The sequence below is a fragment of the Sardina pilchardus genome, chromosome 2 (assembly GCF_963854185.1).
Source record: "Sardina pilchardus chromosome 2, fSarPil1.1, whole genome shotgun sequence".
Taxonomy (NCBI): Eukaryota; Metazoa; Chordata; class Actinopteri; order Clupeiformes; family Clupeidae; genus Sardina; species Sardina pilchardus.
The window spans coordinates 29,954,128-29,970,342 of record NC_084995.1 but is presented as its reverse complement, the minus strand read 5'-3'; the positions used below and the strand labels follow the sequence as shown (position 1 = coordinate 29,970,342).

Below are 16,215 nucleotides of genomic sequence, written 5' to 3'. Positions count from 1 at the left end.
ATTGCCACACACTGTTAGTTCAGGTGTTGGCGACAACAGAGATTTTACATTTTGGGGAAAGTGAAATGTTGAAGTTGTTATAAAGCTGGCTAAGTTATTGTGGTTCAGTGTGTCACTGTGGGAAACATCAAAGTCTTTGGATCAGGAACACGACTTTATGTGAACGGTAAGAAATACGCTTTGAAAATACTAGACCACTGGACCACTCAAGCTTTGTTTATTATTATTTATTTATTGCAATAATGTTATAATTTAATCAGGTGTAATTATATGATTGTAAGAATGCTTTGCATAATATCTATATACGTGAGCATGAGGCACATGTGTATTTTTTTCAGGTTAGTTATGCTGTAACACTGACCTCATTAGCGATAGATATCAGCGTTAAAATACTTAGTGACTTTAATCTGATTTGCATTATATTAGCCATATGGTGGTACTGAATAGGTCTTAAATAAAATACCCACCCAAAAAATGTCAAGACAGATCAGAAACTGAGCATTTAGATTAAAAAGTATGGTGATGAGTACTGTTTGTTTGAATCTAAATCTGGGTACTTGCTTGAACAGTTTGAAAGAGGTGTTATTGATAGAGGAATAAGACAGTAGCCACAAACAGTATTTCAATTTTGGGGAAAGTAAAATGTTGAAGTTGCTATAAAGCAGAGTTATTGTGGTTCAGTGCATTACTGTGGGAGCAGGAAAAGTCTTTGGATCAGGCACACGACTTTATGTGAACGGTGAGAAATATTCTTTAAAAATACTAGACCACTGGACCACACTTTGCTTTTATTATACAAGAGACTTACCAGATAAGTAACATAATGCAATATGTTCTTAAACAGAGTGCCTCAAAGAGTGTCTCACATAATATCTATCAATGTATCTATAAATGTGAGCTTGTGTGTTTTTTCAGGTCAGTTATGCTGCGACACTGGCCTCATTAGCAATAGATATCAGTGTTAAAGCGTATAGTGACCTTGATCTGATTAGCATTATATTAGCCATATGGTGGTACATTGAAAAATGTCAAGACCGAATAAAAATTTAGCATTATGGTTAAAAAAAAGCATGAAGATGTAGAGTACTATTTGTTTGTATCTAAATGAGTGTGTACCTCTGGATCCTTGATTAAACGATTTGGAAGAGGTACCAAACTGTTTGTCACTGGTAAGAAGTCTGATAATGTTCTAAGTAAATTAGTTCAGTTTAGGCCTAATTGTTAGTGATATCAATGCTATTGACATGTTGTTAATTTACATAGGCTAGTATAAATAAAACTTAACAACACATTCTGCAAAATCAGACAAGGAAACACTACAGCTAAAACTGACTTGCGTATATTTGATAGCTGTAAGTTATTCTCTTCACTCTCTGAACTTCTCAATGAACCAAGAATTCTGTCTTTAATATACTGTGTGTGTGTGTGTGTGTGTGTGTGTGTGTGTGTGTGTGTGTGTGTGTGTGTGTGTGTGTGTGTGTGTGTGTGTGTGTGCGTTGGATTATCTATTTGTATGAGAAGTATAATGAAAATCACATTGACCATAACTACAAATGTTGACCCTGAAAATACTTCCAAAACTTGGCCTCCTTGACAGAGGAAGTGATGAATTGCCACAAACAGTATTTTAGGTTTTGGCGACAACAAAAATATAAAAAAATAAAATAAAAAAAAAAGTGTTGTTATTATGTTAAGTTAAGTTGTTATGTTATGAAGCTGGCTGAGATATTGCGGTTCAGTGCGTTACTGTGGGAGACCGAAAAGTCTTTGGATCAGGCACACGACTTTATGTGAACGGTGAGAAATATTCTTTAAAAATACTAGACCACTGGACCACAATCTTTGCTTTTATTATACTGTACTATACAACAGACTTACCAGATGGTCTTCAGAGAGTAGATAAGAAGCATAATGCATATCAGTATTTGTTTTGAATTTGATTAGTGTGTATGTTGTTAAACACTTTGGGTCAGGAACCAGATTGTTTGTCACTGGTAAGATTCCAAATCTCAATAATGTTATAATTTAATCAGTGTAATTATATGATTGTAATGAATGCTTCACATAATATCTAAATAGTATATTAATTATAGCCTACATTATTTTTATATTATCTATATAAATGTGAGCATCTGGCATGTGTGTTCTTTCAGGTTAGTTATACTGTAACATTGACTTTAGAGATCAGCGTTAAAATGCTTAGTGACTGTTCTGATTAGCATGTGTACCATATGGTGGTATTAAATAGGTCTTAGATTAAAACCTTAAAACAGATTAGAAATTGAGTGTTAAAATTGAGTGTTTAAAAAGCATGGCGATGCAGAGAACTATTTGTTTGCATCTAAATGAGTGTGTACCTCATACCGGATTAAACGGTTTGGAAGAGGTACCAAACTGTTTGTCACTGGTAAGAAGTCAGGCAATTTTCTAAGTAGTAAATTAGTTTAGTTTAGACCTAATTGTTAGTGATATCATATCAATGCTGTTGACATGTTGTTAAAAAATAAAACTAACAACACATTCTGGGACAAAAGACAAGGAAACACTAGAGCTAAAACTTTCAGACTTCTCTATATTTGATATAGCTGTTAGTTATTCTCATGAATCTCTAAACTTTCAGTTTTGGAAAAACAAAACCAACCTATCTATAATGTTTTCCCTATATGTTCTGCATGCCTGTTTTGTCATGAAAATGACATTGACAATTTGTTGGCAGAAGCTTTTTTGATCTGATTGACTGACTCACTGACTTTTAATAGCACAATTGTTATCGGAATTTGTGCAGGTTTAAACAACTGTGTACCTCTGTATTAATTAAACGCTTTGGGCAAGGAACCAGACTTTTTGTCACTGGTAAGAGGTCAAGCATGCCCTTTCAATCATTTCAGTAATTAAGCAGATAATATATAATATGTGATAAAGAGCCCTATTTCTTGTGTCTTGTGTGTGTACCTCATGGATGCGTTTGGAAACAGTTTGGAAGAGGTGTCAGACTATGTATCACTGGGAAAATGGGGCCAATGCTACCGTCTTGTTCATTCAGTGTGAATATGTTTCTCCTCATTCTGGGATGAAACTAGAATGTTATTCCCCCAAGTGTCAAATTTGATATTTGTGTCTACTGTATGTGTTAATTGTCACAGTAACAGTTAACTACATGTCTAAAAGTGCTGATCTAAAGAACACTTCACATGAAATATGTTTTTATGCTCTTGGTGGAAGGATACACGTTTTCACTTGTACTATTTTGTGTTTTATAAGGTTGTTTATTAGCATCGCATATCAAGTGAAAAAAAAAACATATACCATAAATTATAATCTCTATTGGGTGTTTTTCTGTTTGTTACTACAAATGAGGGAAAATGTTAGAAATAGAAGAAAAATGTTACTGACAGGTTGATGATTAAAATGAGGAATATTGTGGTAAGAATATTTGTCTTGAACTCAATGAGTGTGTACCTCCGGATGGGTTAAACATTTTGGAAGTGGTACAAGACTATTTGTCACTGGTAAGTAAGTAGATAATATTCTGGGGGGGGGTTTTCATTAAAAAAAATCTGGAATGACAGGTGAAGACAGTAAAATCTTTCAGGGATTCAAGGATTTTTAGTATTGAAATGTTTTTTCAAGTGTTTTGACATTAGTGTGATATTTGGATGTCTGTGTGCTCTCTTCACTGCTTTTTCATTCAGTGAAAAAATACTGAACCAAATATCCATATTGTTGATACTGGTGTGTTGTGAAAGTGTTATTTATTGATGTTTGTGCTATTTGTTGTCAAGTATTTATTGTCTATTTATTGTATCTGTGTTTTAGAAACCCACCTGTGGAGACAATGACAAATGTTCATTGCTATTATTATTATATTCTGTCTGACATTCTGTTTTTGCTTTGAATCATTTGTTTTGCATGCATGTTGTTGGTTTCCTAACAATGGGCTGCTGTGTGTCTTAAATCACAGAGCAAGGCACCCGTTCACCTGATGTGAGTGTCTACTCCGGCAATAATGCTCCAAATGGGAAAAAAACCTTTCTGTGCCACGCCATAAAAATGGTCCCAGAAATAATCAGATTCAGCTGGAAGGAGTGGAAGAATAATAAGTGGGACAATGTTAAGACGGATGAATGTGAGGTGCTGGAAGAGAGTTTTATCGAAAAAACAAGGACCAGCATGATGCTCATTGACCAGCAGAAGGCCAAAACCAACCGCTACGCCTGTGCCTACACCCATGAGAAGGAAGGAACGGAGAGTGAGCCTATTGAGGCAGAGAAAGGTAACACTATGTGTGCAGTTTTGGCTATAGCACTAGCATCACGTATGCCATTTGAGATCTTTATCCTTTACTTGCCAATTTTAGAAAAGGCTATATGACATATTTTATAGAAGAGTTATTTAAATATTTTGCTCAATATTTAACATTTAATATTTTACATTTAATTATCATTAAAAAATTGACATGGTATGTTATGAATAGTAATTGATGATGGATTTAAATGCAATTCTGAATTGTGAAATGGACTTTGTCTAAAGGCTCAGGAGCACAGCAAACTGGGACACAGAAACCACCCATTTCACCAACCTGCCCGCCGGCTGCGCTCACAAACGACACAAACAACACAAATAACGCAGATGGTATGTATCTGGAAACCACTACTTTTGTAATAATTCACAAAATAATGACCACATATCATTAATACATTTATCCCTCATAAAAATAATACTGTTTTCCTGTAAAAACAGTATTATTTTTGACATTATGTTTCACAGTTGACAGTTTTTTTATTATTGTATTATTTATTTATGTATTTATTTTTTAGCTCTTTTAGAGTTCTTTGGAGTGGCACGCAGTCTGTATCTGGCAACATGGGTGTACACTATGATGATTTTTAAAAGTATGGTGTACTTCTGTGCCATATCATACTTCCTGTGCACAAAGAAGACGAGAGGCAAGCCCTCTGGCAACAGCAGAGCTTCCTGATACCATGGCCGAGGACCAGTGCTTATTAGACTCCACTTGCTTATCATTTTGATCGCAGAGGAGCAGTGTCTTGCTTATTCTATATTGACAAGATCTTTTTGAATGTTTTTTTTTTTTTTTTTTTTTTTTTTTGGGTGATGCTTTTGTCATGTCATGTCAAATCGGACACCTTACAGCTTCTTCTACAGTATTAGGATCTTTGCATATTAGCCTATGTCCTCCAATGTTTTTTGTTACTCTTGATTACTTTGTAATGTTGTGATCTGCACCTGGCATTTTAATACTGGTTTTGTCCAGTTGTATTATCTTGTAAATTAGCATACTATACTTCACTTTTCTACTTCAACTACTCCAATTTATTATGAATATAGAAGTGCAGCATATATTGTAAAATTGCGAGCATGATTCTGCTTTGTGCTTTATACCTGCTTTTGAAATAATAAAATAACTAATGATTAGGCTGAGATTACATTAAACTGGATTAAAATATTTTAAATGATCACCTGTGTAATTAGTGATATTTAATTGAAATCATAAATTCCAACACCTATATCAAAAATATGTCAGATCAGACAAAGCCAACACTTTTTCAATGCTTACCATTAATGGTCTCCTTTTTGTAATCATGAAACAAACTTATTATCAGGTATTGTAATTGGATCACTAATATACTAGTTTAATCTGCTGCCTGAAAAACGTGACAGCATATCTTGTATGATTGCAGATGCTGATTTATGAAATGTTCATATATTAATTATGGCATAATTCTACAGGAATAATTATTTAGACTGTCTTCTTCATTTAGTTGTATTATACTGTATTATGTTGTATTATAGTACTTACTGTGAAAAAAGAAAAAAAACTAATTCATATAATTGGTTTACTACTTGTATTACTTAGTCAAAAGTGAAGGAAAATCTATTAGTAAAGTGAATTCAATATTATTAGTATTATATTAGAAAAAACTGAAGCTCAACCTATAGCCTAGATAAACTGATACATTAGTAATTTAAATCCCATATCTGGATCAGATCAATTCAGATAGCATCTCTACATGCAGCCATAAATCACTTTCAGAGAGATACATATTTCAAAGCATAAAGCTGGTCATTTCAAGTATTTATAAATGTAAATGTTTGAGATCACTGATCTGTAATAAACACAGCAACAGTTGTATTTACTGTGAAAAAAGAAAAAAAACTAATTAATATAATTGGTTTACTACTTGTATTACTTAGTCAAAAGTGAAGGAAAATCTATTAGTAAAGTGAATTTAATAGTATTATATTAGAAAAAACTGAAGCTCAACCTATAGCCTATAGATAAACTGATACATTAGTAATTTAAATCTCATATCTGGATCAGATCAATTCAGATAGCCTCTCTACATGCAGCCATAAATCACTTTCAGAGAGATACATATTTCAAAGCATAAAGCTGGTCATGTCAAGTATTTATAAATGTAAATGTTTGAGATCACTGATCTGTGATATAGCAACAGTATAGCAACAGTAATGTTTGTTTGTCTGGTGGTTAGCAAGATACCTCAAAAACGTTTTAAGTCTTACTTTTTCGATTACATTTTCAGGAAAGGTCGGACATGACCCAAGGAACTAAGAAACAATTACATTTTAGAAGTGATCCGAATCACCGTCTGGATCCAGTGCTTGAAGAGGTCTGCGCTCTCTGAGTGTCTCTCTAGTTTCATTATAAGATAATCCTGAGTGAAACATCATTTACAACTCTTATAATTGTGATAACTCAGTTTTGTTTAAATAAATTATAAGGTTGATATAGGTTCTGAAAAAATGTAACACTCAGTCCCACAAATAAAAATGCACAACTTGGACATTCACCGGTCCAGAGAACTGTTTCACTCGTATGAAATTGTACATAATGTGCACAGTTGCTACATTTGTCTAATCACACATATTAATCTTTGCATGGTACAAAAATTAGCACAGCGCTTTTGAAACTTCAGCCGCTCATACAGACTCTGTGGTAGGAACATGTGGTTAATGTGCACATGATACTAAGACGGCACTTACTGGAAAAAAGTGCAACAGTTTAACCACAGCTTGATCGCATGCACGCTGGTGAGATGCTGGAGGTTGTTTTTGCTGCATCTGCACTATTACTTGTGGGTAAGGTGGTCAATGCAAAAGTGCGTCACCTACAAGAGCAAAACATGAACGCCTGATTTGACTTGAACTCTAGCCTCCAGCCCAAACCGAATAACTGACACAAGGGTGAAAGTTGGAGGGAAATCATTTTTATATCAGGCCTATCAGGCTTTCTTCCTCTCAGTCCCTCACAAACACCTGCATTCCCATAACTACAGTCCAGATTACACAATATGGGTACGCAGATGTAAACTGCTTAGATCTGATACAATCCATGTGTATTAACTTCAACTGCCTTTAACTGTTGCACACATACCACATCAACCAAGAGACATTCTATCGTCTGGACAGATGCCTAGATAGTGCAAGGTGTATGTTCAAAAGCTCTTCCAAGATATTTGTTAAAATAATCAACTGTATATTTATTATGGCAAATAAAAAGACAACATACACTTCATTTTCAAAGGTGGTGATGTGTCACAAGTGGTTGTCGCCCACCCCAAACAGCAAAACAAGAGATCCCCATCCTGCACACAGTGTGTGCACCCTTATTAGCAGGTAGATGGCTACCAAGAGAACAGCCATCTCTGGAGCAAACCGATCCCAGAGAAGATCCTGGCTCAGAGCCATCTGGCCCAAAACTGTTGCCGGATACGGTTCTAAAGATCCGGGCCTGGTGCAGCCTGGCAGAGAATAATGCCTGCTGCAGTTCTAAAGACCCTGGCCCGGTCGCCATTCTAAGACCGGCAGTACGCCGGTCACCATTCTAAGAACGGCTGTACGCCATTCTAAAGGAGCTCCTTTTTGTGTGGTGTCACCATCTCAGCAAGAGTAGAGCTTCTGTTGTTGTTTGTATGTTTGTTTGTTTGTTTTTTTAAAAAGGAGACATTCACATATCAAGCAGCAACATAAAAAAAAGAATCACAGATTACATGTGCATGCGCAAAAGTACATCACATCATTATGTTAAGAGCATACAGATTGGTGCCCAGTTATGTGAGCCCTTATATCTTCATTGTGAACAAACTTCAGTGCGACTACTTGTAAGGTCCTTCACTAGTACATGGATGCGTTCCGAAAACACAGATGACACAAGAGCACCTTTTCCAGCCTCATCTGCCTGCCATGCGACAACCAAATACAAAAATACATGTGACAGGGTGCTGTATTGTACAAGGCTGTGCATACTCATAGCATATCTTCCTGAGGCCCATCAAGATACGACGTCTCAGTCCGATTTTGACACATACTCGGGGGAGAGGGGGGGGGAGTGCTGCAGCTGTTTTTAGTCTTTCTGCAGTGAAGACATTAGGAGCTGTGAGTGTGCATGTGTGGGTACAGGGCAGAGCAAGCAGAGCATATATTACAGGCACGGAGCCGACCCAGAATCCTTCACTCCCAAACCACGACGGCCACCAATCTCCATCTCCAGGCTTTGCTCGTGTATGGCACAAAAAAAAACACATTTTAGAAAACTATCTGATGAGCACCTACTTTTAGCCAAAAGGTCTCAGTCATAAAGCACTTCACACATTTGTTCTGTGGAATGAAATGAGTGGACCAGGGATTGATAAAGAAAATGGTGGTGGGCCAGTGGCTGGTTCCATCCCCCCCCCCCATCCTCCCAGTCAGACAGCGTTGGTGGGGAGAGTGGAAAGCATCAAAGTTTGCTCAGCTTCAGGGTCGGCAGACACCAGTATGCTGTCCACAGCATGTGTTTATGCCATGCAGCAGTGAGTTCCTGTAACACCGCAGAAGGCAGATATGAGAACGTGCTAAGGCTAAGCTATGTGGCGCACACAGCTATGGGCTATCAAGTTTACATAACATTTCCTGTGAGAATCCACATACGCAAATACCTCACCAGCAGTTATATATAATGAATCAAAATAAGGCAGAATTTCCATGAATTGCAACTGCCGAACTTTCCCGAATACATGATAAACACACACGAAATTGAAAAATCCACGAAATGGAGATTCTAAGCCTTCTTCTATTGAATGAAAGCAAGAACACAGATTCAGCATTTCTTTTTAAAACGGGCAATTTGGAAGTGTATAAAACATATTACCCCATCTCATTTTTAAATATCAACTCAAATGATTATTCTACTGAGATAAACAACAGTTTAGCATTGTTTTTAATATAAATTAAATATCTACAATCTTTAATATAGAAAACGCTTGAAAACATAAAAAACACTTTGTGCACTCTGCTCTGCAATATGGGTTTCTCCTAATTCAGATTCATCTTTGAGATAATACTAAATAATACAATATTACTTCCATAACAAATGTACATGTGGACTTTATCATGATGTTTGGTCTATTACCTGTTAGATAATGGGCTTTTCAGGGTCGTGTTTATCCTCATCCAGCAACTCATCATCAGAATCTAAAAATGAATAAATACATCTGGTTGGAAGTCAAATTCACAGCAGAGAAGACAATCATGCAGAGAAGATTATTAATAGTATTAATGGATTAATAATATTTTTTCACACACTAATTATGAAAATGTGCCCTTGAGGAACATGACAGGATGTTTCTGAGAACCCGTGTGCGTTATGTGAAACTTCTTTTCCCCGAATTGAGCATCAGATAGATAAATATCTCTGAGACATGACTGCACCTGCACACCTACGCAGAGTACAGAAATATTCTAACCGTAACAGAATAACTGTTCAAAGACAGCAAAGGAACACAATAATTACTACATAACAGCAAAGAATAAATGAACAAAATGCATGTCCATGAGTAGAGACCAATCAGTCAATTTACTTCAAATTATCATCAGAGGTGACTGATGTATGGGAGGAAACGACCCATAAGCAGTCAAATCTAGAAGCAGTCACTATAATGCAGCCTTTTACAACACTATTCTCTCTCTCTTACCTTTGTACACAATTCAAGTGTAACCACGCTGGGAAACTAAAGTGCTGACATATAAATGTTATGTAAATGTAAATGTTAAATGTAAAACGGCAATAAAGCTTCTGGGCGATCACTCTAACATACTAACTTTTAAACACCGCTCCAGTATCTGGACTTCCACACTCATATTGTAAAACGAGTAGTAACTTGCAGCTAACATGCAACTATAGACAACATATCAGTAATATATTATGTCTGTGTTCTCTATTACAGTATATGGGTCATCATTTGCTATTATATTCATATCTGAAAAAGTAGTTTTAACAGTATGGCTTTGATTTAATGATAAATCATGATTTCATGATAACTGCATGTTAAGTAACTTACAGAAGGTAAGTACAATTAAAATACACTGAACCCACCCACACCATTTGGAAGGGATAACTGTGTGCTTCAACCTAACGAAAACAGTCGTAGTGTTCCGTCTTTGAAAAGGAGTAATGGAAAAACGTTTTGGCTTTCCCAGTTTCCTACCCGAGCAGCTGTCTCAGCTGTGCCCACGGAAGCTCACCTGCTACAGACTCCGGTGGGGAGTAGAACTGTCCATCAGACATGGGGCCTGGGCGCATGAGTGGAGCCCGCTCTGCAGCGTCCAGCGCAGACAGATACCCTGCGGGAGACAGCCGCCACATCAGACACTACTGGGGCATGGTTCCATTCAGTTAACATTAAAGGTGCAGTCTGTGATTCTAGTCGTTGATGTTTTGTGCTCCACAGCCAGTCCTCTCAATCTTTGGTCGTTGACTGGCTAGAATAGTGTACGCTATGGTTTGACTTGGGCCACAGTGTGAGACAATTTGCTGAATCTGAATTACATTCCAATTGTAGACTGAACCTTTAAATCCAGTAACATTAATAAGGTGATGGCAACACCAGGTAATAACTACTTGTCAATTTAACTGTTGACTGACACTCTTATCATTATGGTAATGTCAAATATACAGTATAGGCAAAGAAGATATCAGTCCGCTTTCTGATGGAATAATGGGTGCCCACTAAGCTCAGATCTCAGGCCGAGTAATGTGTTAGGGTATATGGAAACATATGCGTGCGTACATGCGTGTGTGTGTGAAAGCGTGTGACTGAGTATGAGCATGTGTGTGTGTGTGTCTGAGTTGTCTCTGAGCTTGGGAACTCACTGTTCTCACCATCGGCTTCTTGCGTACGTGCGTGTGAGAAAGCGTGACTGTGAGTGTGAGTGTGTGTATGTGTGCCAGAGTTGTCTCTGCGCTTGGGAACTCACTGTTCTCATCATCTGCCTCTTGTGGCAGCACCTTGAAGTCCAGCAGCCAGGTCTCTATCCAGGCCAGCACGAATGAGACAATGGGCAGCAGGTAGCCAAAGGGTCCCTGGGTCAGGAGCTAGAGGTCGCCAAAGGAGAGTCAACAGAGTAATGAGAAAGAGAGAATGGAGAAGAGGGCGGAAAAGAAAGAGAGAGGGAGATGGACAGAGAGAGCGAGAGTCATTTCAATGCTTCATGCTTACACTAGTGGGTCATTCCACGTTAATTTAACCAGGGCCCACGCACTTAGGTCTCAAAGAATCCTGAAAAATTATCAGGTGTGCCTATGTTAAGGAGACACACTGTAAAATTACTTTTATATAATATCAATACTTTTTCTAGATACAGACAGCAGGGGGAGGGGGTGTACATTTTCTTCTGCCTCTTTTTTTCGTCAAAGTTCACAAGCTCACAGCACATGAACTATAAACCATGAAGGAGGCTCACATTTTACATGCTAGAACATAAAAAGGAATAGTATGTAGCAAAATCGTCAGGTTTGGTCTGGCAGTTGGCACAATGTGGCAGAGTGTGTGTGTGAAATAATTTGTACAATAAATTACAAGGGACTTGTGCAGACAGCTTTCGTTACTGAACAATATGATCTAGTGGTAACTGTCAAAGGAAAATTACAATAGCACAGCAATGCAACAAAAATAAATAGCAGCCTAATACCTTTGATAAAATGACTTTCACAATCAGGAAAAAACTGGTGATGGCTGTTGTGATCTGTAGGAAAATCAGAAGGTCACAATAGGTTGCAATGAAGTAACTCTTCAAAAGAGTCAATGGAAAATCTATGCTAGAGAATTCCACTACATGACTATAAAGTCTATTGAGGTGGATAAAAAATATTAGAATACTGTAAGTCTAATAGTACCTCTAAAAATTAAACAAACATAACCTGGCCTAAATTAAATTCGCATTGACAACAAACCCAGAACTCAGTCACTACACATTTCTTTTCTGTAAAAAAAATTAATCTAGAAGGATGACACTGCCCTCTACTGTTGCAGAGTGCTCATGTTTGTGAGCTTCTAGGGCACTGGGAACTGGCCATTACGTACCGCTATCGCCCACCAGTGGCGCAGCTTGCACACAGCATACGCCATGATCAGGGACGCAAAGCGGAACACAGCGAGGAGCTGCAGGGAGACGAAACAAAACAAAAACAGTAGTCATGAGCAGACAGAGTGCCGAGAGGCTAGAGTGTGCCCATGTCAGAGACAGAGAGACAGTGGTGAGACTGTGCATAGGCATTCCTTGTTAAGTTACACTCACAAAGATGTCAAAGAAGGATGCATGATAGTCGTAGTGCAACACTTCCTTATCCAGTTGGTTTCGGATGCCCCCATTCACCTGTGGAGGGGGAGAGATAGAGCAGAGTGTGTGGTCTTAATCTGGTCGGGTTTGATTAGGTTTGAACATTGATCAGGTTTGTAGTCTTAATCTGGTCAATTAATCAATAGAGTGATTTTGATGTAGGCATTCACTATAATTAGACTCTCAAGAACATCAGAAGATATACTATGATCAACAAACTTTTAAACAACCGTTTAGGACAACAGGATATGAAAGTTAAAGAACGGCGACTTTTAAAATCCAGCACCATGCAATTATTCATCTGAACTTTGACACAAGGCAGTTATACAGTATCCAACTCAATATGCCCATTGTGTCTGGAGGTTTTTCTCTACTAAAAAAATGTCTAAAGGTCAAGGATTAGATTGAGGCGTTTCCACAAGCCGAGCTGAACTGAACTGGGGGCATCCGAGTGAGATTCTGGTGCTTACATTCAGCTCTATAATCCACAGCAGAGTGACGAAGAGCAGATCGAAGGTCACGAAAAGGCAGAAGGTCCTCCTCACGTCAGAGATGCATTTCTTCTCCCCCAGGTCGTAAGACTCCATGTGGGCCGAGTTGATGGAGCTCAGGCCCCTGGGGGTGACTCGGGAATCCATGCTGCTGCTGCACTGGCTATCCATGACTAACCACGTCCAATCCAACACCTAACCGAACCCGGTACTCACTTACGATCAGTTTAGCAGAAGCCAACACTGGAGTGCCATCATTTGTCACACCTCTCCTGCAGACACAGGGAAGGAACAACAAACACATACATTTGCATTAAACATTCACGTAAAGACAGGTGGTGAACACTGTACTGTAACCAAGGGGGGCTAGAGAGACTAGAGTTTTCTGTGCCTGTGTGGGCAATAGACAAGTCAGTTCACGCCTATAATTGCATCTGCGACATTTGACTTTGCTTAAATCTAAAATTATACATCATTGAGCCAATGAATCACTAAGAGTTGAGTTGGTCTATTGTATACTTAAATACCATGCTCACTCATGATTATGTCTGCACATGGCTCTGAGACTAAGCCTCATGATAAAATATAAGTAAGCATTGCATATAGCAGAATCACTCACTCTGCCAGCAGTACTCTTGCACCGAGAGAACTAGATAGATAGATAGATAGATAGATACTTTATTGATCCCCAAGGGGACATTCAATAACTTGGTGACAGCCAAGTAAATAGGGTAGGCTATTTCAATTACCAGGGTATGAATGGGCACCAGTTTATTGGAAAGTCCAAGATACAAATGCTTAAAAGTATGCATGCAAAAAGTTTATTGGAAAGTCCAAGACACAAATGCTTAAAATGATGTTGGCCTATGCAAAAATGCACATTTCGGTTCCTTATTTTGTCCTCAAATGTTGCCATGTTACTGCCAAAATGAAGTTCAGTTACAAATCACACCCACATTGTGTTTTTATCTAATATAAATTATGGTAGGCCTATTGTAGTATGCCATAAATCAATTGGTTAACATTGCAGAGACGGTTGAGGATCTTTGATATTGCTAAGACAAATCCATTTCACACTTCCTCCAACCATATAGGCTTGCTAAAACCTATATCAAAACTCTATTTGAACTGAAATTATATTTTGTATTTTCTTCATAGATCAATGACACCATTCTTCTTAAAATGTAGAATTGTGCATGTAAATAGCATGTGACCTGCTTATCAAAAATGACATCATTTAAGGAAGTGAAAAGGTAGCTGACCTACGGACGACTAAGTTACATTGTGTCGCGAACATAAGGCCCAAGGTGTTGCACCTTAAACCATTAAGGGGGACACTTAAAAGTTAGATAGCCTACGGTTGACAGGACCAGGTTGCATTCTAAGTTAACGTTACATCCCGTTTATGAAACCTAAGCTAATGACAATGACGAGAACAGCTGCAGAAACCTCTGTTTAATTAGCGCTAAGGAGAAGTGAATCGCGACCATTACAATTGAACCAAACTATGTAACTTCACATGGAAACAAGCGCAGAGGAATGCACTGGTCAAATCCAAATCTCTAGAACCCTGCAGCCTGTCGTTTCCCATGGTCATTTCCCATGACGGACATCAGATCGAGTTCAACGATGTCACACACAAGACACGAACAACATCGCACAGGGGAACATAGCTAGCTAGCTGGCTGGCTAGGCTACGTAACGCTAGCCTTACACTGCTAGTGCTGCATTTTTTTTTTTTACGTATATCCACCAAATTGGCTTTTTGTATAGCTACATATTTTCATGTTAGATGCATAAAGGGTACGTTATCTCACGTTAGGTTAACGCATATTTCTCAATAACGTGCGGCTGTTCTACAAAACCATTTATTCATAAATCTTGACCCACGAGAGACAGTTGTTGGAGATTATCGAGTAGGCCTACTTGTAACGATTTAAATATATATAGGCTAGTCTTAGACTGACAATGACTTAGCCTACCTTCTCATATACTGCTGAATTTGAAGCTGCGAACAGAAGCTCAGGTCGACACAGTAGTTCCCGTTGTTTTGTCTGGAGTCTGGACGACTGAGAACTGTGAGAACTAGACAGCTGAGTCACTTGTTCTTGTCGGACAATAATGAAAGTGACCATTCGTCAAAGATCCATGGGATTTGTAGTGACTCAAGATACCTCCTTTTTCTAAATATTTGCATTTTATGTATGATCAATTCCTATTATCATTATTATTATTATTATCAAGAACAAATATGCAGCCTAAAATAAATTAAAATTATTTGGTTGTGATCAAACCATCATTCCGCTTAGGATTGTTTAGTTTCACCAGGTCCACAAAAGTCTAACCCTTTCACATTCTCTGACTTCTCTGTCTTTCAACAGTTGACTTCCAGGAGGGCCCCATTTCAACATTGGACTGATAAGCAATCTGGCCATTTATTTTGGTGGTAGCCTAACCTTTTTGAGTTGTAGCCTATATATGGCGACTTCCGAAATTGACTTAAAAACACTTTCCAAAAAACTTAAACTAGCTTTAGAGATACAAGAAAGGATTTCTCCTGGCCCTTGGTTGCATGTGGTGTTGTCAGGCAGTAGCCTACATTGGGGTGTATTGATGTGTCCCAAGAAATACCTTCATATCAAGTTATGAGGTGTTGGGGCTTTGAGACTGCATGTTGTTTAGTGGCTCTTGTTTATCAACTAGATGTGCAGTGGAATCATGTATTTTAGGTGATCATCTTATGTAGAGCATTAGGCTAATGACTATAAGGCAAATGGAAATATGAGATAAGAGTCAAACAACAAAAAGATAAAATAAAAATGATTTTGTCATGTTGTGATAAGTACCATGCTATGTCTTCCTTTCACTTCAGCAGACACCAGTCCACTGCAGCTGTACCGTGATAGACTAGGCTACTGTACATGGGTGCCTTTTATACATCCTCCCTTTCTTCCTCGGCCCTCGTCCTCACTGATCTACATGAAGAATGATGGGGCGGCAACAATGGGATAGTCTATCCAGTGTTAGTTATAGATCAGTGGGAACGAGCCTGGAGGATCGAGCATCGAGGATCGAGGAGAGAGTT

The 16,215-nt window shown here is 38.1% G+C and overlaps 1 protein-coding gene across 1 annotated transcript; it reads right to left on the bottom strand.

Moving 5' to 3' along the window:
* Nucleotides 1–7,498: 7,498 nt before the first annotated feature.
* On the bottom strand, nt 7,499–15,241 carry stard3nl (STARD3 N-terminal like). Its single transcript, XM_062525822.1, has 9 exons — nt 15,113–15,241; nt 13,110–13,402; nt 12,598–12,675; nt 12,384–12,461; nt 11,992–12,045; nt 11,278–11,395; nt 10,546–10,644; nt 9,434–9,495; nt 7,499–8,842 (listed from the first exon to the last, which is right to left on the bottom strand). Exons 2-8 carry the CDS (start codon nt 13,299–13,301, stop codon nt 9,437–9,439), a joined length of 678 nt encoding a protein of 225 aa, XP_062381806.1. The 5' UTR covers nt 13,302–13,402; nt 15,113–15,241; the 3' UTR covers nt 7,499–8,842; nt 9,434–9,436.
* Nucleotides 15,242–16,215: the final 974 nt, after the last annotated feature.